The 9,814-nt window shown below is 47.1% G+C and overlaps 1 protein-coding gene across 1 annotated transcript in view; it reads left to right on the top strand.

Annotated features, from left to right (window-relative positions):
- LOC121570693 (synaptotagmin-17-like) overlaps window positions 1-9,482 on the top strand; it is a 100,307-nt gene extending 90,825 nt beyond the window's left edge. The window contains 1 exon segment of the mRNA XM_041882166.2: window positions 9,008-9,482. Coding sequence (XP_041738100.2) covers window positions 9,008-9,204 — 197 coding nt within the window. The 3' untranslated portion in view covers window positions 9,205-9,482.
- Window positions 9,483-9,814: the final 332 nt, after the last annotated feature.

Here is a 9,814-nt window from a genome sequence, read left to right as displayed (position 1 = left end):
TGGGACAAACACCAAATTGAGACTCTGCATGCAGAATTCTGCAAAAACATCCTCCGTGTACAACGTAAAACACCAAATAATGCATGCAGAGCAGAATTAGGCCAATACCCGCTAATTATCAAAATCCAGAAAAGAGCCGTTAAATTCTATGACCACTTAAAAGGAAGCGATTCCCAAACCTTCCATAACAAAGCCATCACCTACAGAGAGATGAACTTGGAGAAGAGTCCCCTAAGTAAGCTTGTCCTGGGCCTCTGTTCACAAACACAAACAGACCCCACACAGCCCCAGGACAACAACAACAACAACAACAACACCAATTAGACCCAACCAAATCATGAGAAAACAAAAAGAGAATTACTTGACACATTGGAAAGAACAAACAAAAAAACAGAGCAAACTAGAATGCTATTTGGCCCTAAACAGAGAGTACACAGTGGCAGAATACCTGACCACTGTGACTGACCCAAACTTAAGGAAAGCTTTGACTATGTACAGACTCAGTGACCATAGCCTTGCTATTGAGAAAGGCCGCCGTAGGCAGACCTGGCTCTCAAGAGAAGACAGGCTATGTGCACACTGCCCACAAAATGAGGTGGAAACTGAGCTGCACTTCCTAACCTCCTGCCAAATCTATGACCAATATTGTGCAAAATATAGGGAATAGGGTGATATTTTGGACACAAGCTTAAACTTCCTCTTAAAACTTCCACAAAAGCTCATTTTGTCGGCAACCTAGAAATACAATATTCTGTCAGCTGTAACATCAATCTTACGTGTGTATATCCAAGAAAGAGTACATCAGATGATTATTTCATATCTGGACTTGTCTTGAGATTATTCCCCCTCGAGGGTTAAACAAAAACGGCTTCCCTTTAGATGGTTCAGGAAGGAAACTGTTAGGAGAGAGAGAGAGAGAGAGAGAGAGAGAGAGAGAGAGAGATGTACAGACTCAGTGAGCATAGCCTTGCTATTGAGAAAGGCAGCCGTAGGCAGACCTGGCTCTCAAGAGAAGACAGGCTATGTGCACACTGCCCACAAAATGAGGTGGAAACTGAGCTGCACTTCCTAACCTCCTGCCAAATGTATGACCATATTAGAGACACATATTTCCCTCAGATTACAGCGATCCACAAAGAATTCGAAAACAAACCCAATTTTGATAAACTCCCTTATCTACTGGGTGAAAAACCACAGTGTGCCATCACAGCTGCAAGATTTGTGACCTGTTGCCACAAGAAAAGGGCAACCAGTGAAGAACAAACACCATTGTAAATACAACCCATAATTATGTTTATTTATTTTCCCATTTGTACTTTAACTATTTGCACATTGTTACAACACTGTATATATACATAATATGACATTTGAAATGTCTTTATTCTTTTGAAACTTCTGAGTGTAACGTTTACTGTTAATATTTATTGTTTATTTCACTTTTGTTTACTATCTACTTCCCTTGTTTCCCATGCCAATAAAGCCCTTAAATTGAAATTGAATTGAGAGAGAGAGAGAGAGAGAGAGAGAGAGAGAGAGAGAGAGAGAGAGAGAGAAGAGCAGAGAGAGAGAGAGAGAGAGAGAAGGAGAGAGCGATGAGAGAGAGAGAGAGAGAGAGAGAGAGAGAGAGAGAGAGAGAGAGAGAGAGAGAGAGAGAGAGAGAGAGAGAGAGAGAGAGAGAGAGAGAGAGAGAAGGGAGAGAGAGAGAGAGACGATGAGAGAGAGAGAGAGAGAGAGAGAGAGAGAGGTCGGCGACAGCTTTCATAGGTGTTACTTCCGCGCTGCTGACAATTAGAGTAATTGCCGTGGCAATGGTTGCAAGGGTGTCGCCAGGGAGAGAGAGAGAGAGAGAGAGAGAGAGAGAGATAGAGAGAGAGAGAAGGAGAGAGCGATGAGAGAGAGAGAGAGAGAGAGAGAGAGAGAGAGAGAGAGAGAGAGTCGGCGACAGCTTTCATAGGTGTTACTTCCGCGCTGCTGACAATTAGAGTAATTGCCGTGGCAATGGTTGCCAGGGTGTCGCCAGGGCGTCTCTAGGCCGTCTCTAGGTTGTCACTAGGCTCCTCATTAGGCCAACAGTATCTACTGTGTTTACATTTGACATTTTAGTCATTTAGCAGACGCTCTTATCCAGAGCGACTTACAGTTAGTGAGTGCATACATTTTCATACTGCTAAGACCTAGCATTCATTCATTCATTCAGTACCCAGACTAGTTTAGACCTTACTTAAACTGTCTGTGTGTGTGTGTGTGCTATATCTGTCTCTTATCAGACCTGGCTCTCCTCTCCGTCCCTCTCTCATCTACTCTCCTCTCCCCTCCTTCTCTCTCCCTCCATCTCTTCTCCTCTCCTCTTCTCTCACTTCACCCCTCCCTCCCTCCTCTCCCTCCCTCTCTCCTCTCCTCCATCCGTCCCTCTCTCCTCTCCTCTCCTTCCTCTCTCCCTCCCTCCCTCCCTCCTCTCCTTCCTCTCTCCCTCCCTCCCTCCCTCCCTCCTCTCCCTCCCTCTCTTACTGGATCTTCATTGTCCTGCTCTGGCTAAATGTAGACCTCTGTCATGGATAAAGGAGGGTGTGAAGGAGACCAGACATATCACACACACACACACTATTAATTTACTATCCATGTGGATGATGATGATGATGATGATGGGCCCAAATATAGTGCACTATGTAGGGAATAGGGTGCCATTTGGGACTCATTAAGAGAGCAGTGTTGAGAGCTGTAGCAGGAGATGGGTTATTTATTGTGTCTAGGTAGAAGGAGTGGGAGTTTGGAGGACACACACACACACACACGCACACACGCACACACACACTCTCTTTATCCTCCTGACTGGTGGTTCTTTTGTTAAATAAACTAAATATGCTTCTCTGCATTTCTGCTCACATCTGGGTAAAAGATTTAAAGGAATGTGAGTCTTATTCAGTACATTTAGTTGTTGTTTGCTTTTCTAAAGTCTACCAACCTTACCAGCAGGCATGCCAGATAAGATAGTTAGACAAGCTAGCTACTCTGACTTGATTGATAGCCTGAAATGGCTTCTTGGTAGATAGTTATGAGGTTGGGAGATTGGGAACCTATCTGGGCTAGCTAAAGCCAACTTCATAAAATTGTCAGGTGGCTAGTTGTATTACAGAGAAACAACCACAACAAAATTAAAACATTATTATTATGGGCATGACACCTCTGCATACACACAAACACACACACACACACACACACACACACACACACACACACACACACACACACACACACACACACACACAAGGCAGAAGGAAAGGAGAGGTAGTAGGAGGATGTTGTGTGTAAAACAGGTCCTCACAGAGAGGTAGTAGGAGGATGTTGTGTGTAAAACAGGTCCTCACAGAGAGGTAGTAGGAGGATGTTGTGTGTAAAACAGGTCCTCACAGAGAGGTAGTAGTAGGATGTTGTGTGTAAAACAGGTCCTCACAGAGAGGGAGTAGGAGGATGTTGTGTGTAAAACTGGTCCTCACAGAGAGGAAGTAGGTTCATGCTCTACAACATTCGGAGAGTACGACCCTGCCTTACACAGGAAGCGGCACAGGTCCTAATCCAGGCACTTGTCATCTCCCGTCTGGATTACTGCAACTCGCTGTTGGCTGGGCTCCCTGCCTGTGCCATTAAACCCCTACAACTCATCCAGAATGCCGCAGCCCGTCTGGTGTTCAACCTTCCCAAGTTCTCTCACGTCACCCCGCTCTTCCGCACACTACACTGGCTTCCAGTTGAAGCTCGCATCTGCTACAAGACCATGGTGCTTGCCTACGGAGCTGTGAGGGGAACGGCACCTCCGTACCTTCAGGCTCTGATCAGTCCCTACACCCAAACGAGGGCATTGCGTTCATCCACCTCTGGCCTGCTGGCTCTCCTACCTCTGCTGAAGCACAGTCCCGCTCAGCCCAGTCAAATCTGTTCGCTGCTCTGGCACCCCAATGGTGGAACAAGCTCCCTCACGACGCCAGGACAGCGGAGTCACTCACCACCTTCCGGAGACATTTGAAACCCCACCTCTTTAAGGAACACCTGGGATAGGATAAAGTAATCCTTCTACCCCCCCCCCCCCCTTACCCCACCTCACGGAGTGGTAGTAGGAGGATGTTGTGTGTAAAACAGGTCCTCACAGAGAGGAAGTAGGAGGATGTTGTGTGTAAAACAGGTCCTCACAGAGAGATAGTAGGAGGATGTTGTGTGTAAAACAGGTCCTCACGGAGTGGTAGTAGGAGGATGTTGTGTGTAAAACAGGTCCTCACGGAGAGGTAGTAGGAGGATGTTGTGTTTAAAACAGGTCCTCACAGAGAGGTAGTAGGAGGATGTTGTGTGTAAAACAGGTCCTCACAGAGAGGTAGTTGGAGGATGTTGTGTGTAAAACAAGTACTCACAGAAAGTTGATGATTCATGACAGATGGTTTCCTTTATTTATTTACCCTGATTCCCTGTGTCTTGCTGGGTTTTATAGTTACACAACATAAACAAAGAGTTAGGGGGAGAGAGAGAGAGACTTATGTTAGGTTTTTGCGGAGCTGAATATGTTCCCTGGGTCGTTCTTTTTACTGTGCTCTGCACCCAGAGTTCCTCCCTCCCTCCCTCTCAGTTTGTTGTGTAGCAGGTCTCATTTATGTTTGATAGCTGGTGACTCAGACAGGAACTCTGGTGTGTTTGGAAGCGAAATGCGGTCGCGGTGTCTCAATAGTCTAGATCCACCTCCTGTTCTCTCCTCTTGTCCTCTCCTCCTGTCCTCTCCTCCTGTCCTCGCCTCCTGTTCTCTCCACCTGTTTTCACCTCCTGTTCTGTCCTCCTGTTCTCTCCTCCTGTCCTCCTGTCCTCTCCTCCTGTTCTCTCCTCCTGTTCTGTCCTCTTGTCCTCTCCTCCTGTCCTCTCCTCCTGTTCTCTCCTCCTGTTTTCACCTCCTGTTCTGTCCTCCTGTTCTCTCCTCCTGTCCTCCTGTCCTCTCCTCCTGTTCTCCTCTCCTGTTCTCTCCTCCTGTTCTGTCCTCCTGTTCTCTCCTCCTGTCCTCCTATCCTCTCCTCCTGTTTTCACCTCCTGTTCTGTCCTCTTGTCCTCTCCTCCTGTCCTCTCCTCTCCTGTCCTCTCCTGTTCTCTCCTCCTGTCCTCCTGTCCTCTCTTCCTGTCCTCTCCTCCTGTCCTCACCTCCTGTCCTCTCCTGTCCTCTCCTCCTGTCCTCCTGTCCTTCATCTGCACTTATGTGACAAACAAAACACAGGACACGTGCAAGCAAAATGGTGGAAACTCCCTCCAGCCAATGATTACACCCATCCAATGCCTTTAAATCCATGACAGTAAGTATGCAAGTGCACACTTTGGGGAAAAGAGTGCAATTTGGGATTCACACAAGGAGAGGACCTCAAGGTGAAGGGGACCTTGGTTTGCCTCCACGGGGATAAACCTCGTTACCTAGCAACAGCACGCCCTATGCCGTCTGCCCCGAGGGCCTGGCACTCTCTCTCACCCCTGGACGTGGTTTTTGTGTCTGTGTGTGGGTGTGTTCACCAGAGAAATCAGAAATACAGGCATTTTTATCCTACAAGAAACATGATATAGAGGAGATGGACCCACTGGTTGCCCTCTACAGTACGTAAAATGTATGCACGCATGACAGTAAGTCACTTTGGATAAAAGTGTCTGCTAAATGGCATACGTTACAGTGGCTTGCGAAAGTATTCACGCCCCCTTGGCATTTTTCCTATTTTGTTGCCTTCCAACCTGGAATTAAAATAGATTTTTGGGGGGTTTATATCATTTGATTCACACAACATGCCTACCACTTTGAAGATGCAAAATAAGTGTTATTGTGAAACAAACAAGAAATAAGACAAAAAAACTGAACTTGAGCGTGCATAACTATTCACCCCCCCCGAAAGTCAATACTTTGTAGAGCCATCTTTTGCAGCAATTACAGCTGCAAGTCTCTTGGGGTATGTCTCTATAAGCTTGGCACATCTAGCCACTGGGATTTTGGCCCATTCTTCAAGGCAAAATTGCTCCAGCTCCTTCAAGTTGGATGGATTCCGCTGGTGTACAGCAATCTTTAAGTCATACCACAGATTCTCAATTGGATTGAGGTCTGGGCTTTGACTAGGCCATTCCAATACATTTAAATGTTTCCCCTTAAACCACTCGAGTGTTGCTTTAGCAGTATGCTTAGGGTTATTGTCCTGCTGGAAGGAGAACCTCCGTCCCAGTCTCAAATCTTTGGAAGACTGAAACAGGTTTCCCTCAAGAATTTCCCTGTATTTAGCGCCATCCATCATTCCTTCAATTCTGACCACTCTTCCGTAAAGCCCAGCTCTGTGGAGTGTACGGCTTAAAGTGGTCCTATGGACAGATACTCCAATCTCCGCTGTTGAGCTTTGCAGCTCCTTCAGGGTTATCTTTGGTCTCTTTGTTGCCTCTCTGATTAATGCCCTCCTTGCCTGGTCCGTGCGTTTTGGTGGGCAGCCCTCTCTTGGCAGGGTTGTTGTGGTGCCATATTCTTTCAATTTTTTAATAATGGATTTAATGGTGCTCCGTGGGATGTTCAAAGTTTCTGATATTTTTTTATAATCCAACCCTGATCTGTACTTCTCCACAACTTTGTCCCTGACCTGTTTGGAGAGCTCTTCATGGTGCTGCTTGCTTGGTGGTGCCCCTTGCTTAGTGGTGTTGCAGACTCTGGGGCCTTTCAGAACAGGTGTATACAGTGAGGGGAAAAAGTATTTGATCCCCTGCTGATTTTGTACACAGAATAACAACAAAAAAATCCAGAAAAACGCATGTCAAAAATGTTATGAATTGATTTGCATTTTAATGAGGGAAATAAGTATTTGACCCCTCTGCAAAACATGACTTAGTACTTGGTGGCAAAACCCTTGTTGGCAATCACAGAGGTCAGACGTTTCTTGTAGTTGGCCATCAGGTTTGCACACATCTCAGGAGGGATTTTGTTCCACTCCTCTTTGCAGATCTTCTCCAAGTCATTAAGGTTTCGAGGCTGACGTTTGGCAACTCGAACCTTCAGCTCTCTGCACATATTTTCTATGGGATTAAGGGCTGGAGACTGGCTAGGCCACTCCAGGACCTTAATGTGCTTCTTCTTGAGCCACTCCTTTGTTGCCTTGGCCGTGTGTTTTGGGTCATTGTCATGCTGGAATACCCATCCATTTAGCAGACCCATACCACCTATTGGGGCGGTATAGAAATTGAAGTGGGTCTAGTGTGACAGGTAAGATGGAGGTGATATGGTCCTTGACTAGTCTCTCAAAGCACTTCATGATGACAGAAGTGAGTGCTATGGGGCGATAGTCATTTAGTTCAGTTACCTTTGCATTCTTGGGTACAGGAACAATGGTGGCCATCTTGAAGCATGTGGGGACGGCAGACTGGGATAGGGAGAGATTGAATATGTCCATAAACACACCAGCCAGCTGGTCTGCGCATGCTCTGAGGACGCGGCTAGGAATGTCGTCTGGGCCAGCAGCCTTGTGAGGGTTAACACGTTTAAATGTCGGCCACGGTGAAGGAGAGCCCACAGTCCTTGGTAGCTGGCCACGTCGGTGGCACTGTATTATCCTCAAAGCGGGCAAATAACTTGTTTAGCTTGTCTGGCAGCAACACGTCGGTGTCCGCGACGTGGCTGGTTTTCCTATTGTAGTCCGTGATTGTCTGTAAACCCTGCCACATATGTCTCGTGCCGTTGAATTGCGACTCCACTTTGTCTCGATATTGACGTTTTGCCTGTTTGATTGCCTTGCGGAGGGAACGACCACTCTATTTGTATTCTGCCATATTACCCATCACCTTGCCATGGTTAAATGCGGTGGTTCGTGCTTTCAGTTTTTCGCGAATGCTGCCATCTATCTGCGGTTTCTGGTTAGGGTAGGTTTTAATAGTCACAGTGGGTACGACGTCTCCTATACACTTCCTTACAAACCCACTCACCGAATCAGCGTATACGTCTATACTATTATCAGAGGCTACCCGGAACATATCCCAGTCCGTGTATCAAAACAATCTTGAAGCGTGGATTCCGATTGGTCAGACCAGCGTTGAATAGTCCTAAGCATAGGTGCTTCCTGTTTGAGTTTCTGCCTATAGGAAGGGATGAGCAAAATGGAGTCGTAGTCAGATTTGCCGAAAGGAGGGCGGGGGAGGGCCTTGTATGCATAGCGGAAATGAGTGTAACAATGGTCCAGCGCTTTTCCAGCGCGAGTGCTACAGTCAGTATGCCAAGGCAGCAGCTACTCTTCCTGGGGTTTATTATGGATCCCCATTAGTTCCTGCCAAGGCAGCAGCTACTCTTCCTGGGGTTTATTATGGATCCCCATTAGTTCCTGCCAGGGCAGCAGCTACTCTTCCTGGGGTTTATTATGGATCCCCATTAGTTGCTGCCAATGCAGCAGCTACTCTTCCTGGGGTTTATTATGGATACCCATTAGTTCCTGCCAAGGCAGCAGCTACTCTTCCTGGGGTTTATTAAGGATCCCCATTAATTCCTGCCAAGGCAGCAGCTACTCTTCCTGGGGTCCAAACACATGAAGGCACTTACATTACATATAAAACAAAAGATAAAACAGTCCATCATATAACATTATTACACCACTACATATCTACAATACAAAATGTATAATACCACCATACAACAATATTGCAATGTACGTGTGTGTAGAGTGCGTGTGCTAGCGCTTGTGTGTGTACCAGTGTGTGTGTACCAGTGTGTGTGTACCAGTGTGTGTGCCTGTGTGTGTGTCTTTCTTGCATTAGGACCAGTCCACGTCATATTAATCACTACAACCATGATTGCTCTGTGGAAGTTTTTTTTGACATTTTAACCTCTTTCTAATGTCTTGTCAACACTCTCTGTTTTTCACTAGAACACATACAACAGGATTTTTCAAACTGTATATGCAACTAACCAACACCTCTCCCCTCTCCTCTCTCCCCCTCTCTCCCCCTGTCTCTCCCCTCTCTCCTCCCTCCTCCCTCCATCAAGTGTATGGCCACAACATGAAGAGCAGTAATGATTTTGTGGGGAGGATCGTGATTGGCCAGTTCTCCACGGGTCCCCCTGAGACCTCCCACTGGCGCCACCTGTTGGCCAGTCAGAGAACTCCGGTGGAACAGTGGCACAGCCTGCGCTCACGGGCAGAGTGCGACCGCGTCTCCCCCGCCTCGTTGGAGGTCACATGATGGAGCTGGAGAGGGGTCAGGGGTCAGGGGTTAGAGGTTAGGGGTCAGAGGTCAGCAGGAGAGGTATAAGCTCAAAGTGTTGAGGTACACAGTAGGAAAGAGGAAGATGAAAGGGGGTTAGGGGTTAGAGGTCGGGGGTTTGATGTCAGGGAGGTAGGAGGTGAGGAAAGGGGGTTAGAGGTTTCATTTTGGTATAAAATATGTGAGGATGCAAGAGAAAGAGAGAGAAAGAGAGCGAGAGAAGAGACAGGGACACAGAGAGAGAAGAGAGAGGGACACAGAGAGAGAAGAGAGAGGGACACAGAGGGAGTAGAGAGCGAGAGAGAGAGAGAGAGAGAGAGAGAGAGAGAGAGAGAGAGAGAGAGAGAGAGAGAGAGAGAGAGAGAGAAGAGAGAGAGAAAAGAGAGAGAGAGAAGAGACAGAGAAGAGAGAGAAAGAAGAGAGAGAGAAGAGACAGAGACGGGAGAGAGAAGAGAGAGAGACAGAAGTGAGAGAGAGAGAAGAGAGAGAGAGAGAGAGAGAGAGAGAGAGAGAGAGAGAGAAGAGAGAGAGAGAGCGAGAGAGAGAGAGGGAGAGAGAGAAGGGGAGACAGAGGTCAAGGCCACAAGCA

This window comes from Coregonus clupeaformis, unplaced genomic scaffold, assembly GCF_020615455.1.
Source record: "Coregonus clupeaformis isolate EN_2021a unplaced genomic scaffold, ASM2061545v1 scaf0093, whole genome shotgun sequence".
Taxonomy (NCBI): Eukaryota; Metazoa; Chordata; class Actinopteri; order Salmoniformes; family Salmonidae; genus Coregonus; species Coregonus clupeaformis.
This window is presented reverse-complemented; position numbering and strand designations above follow the sequence as displayed.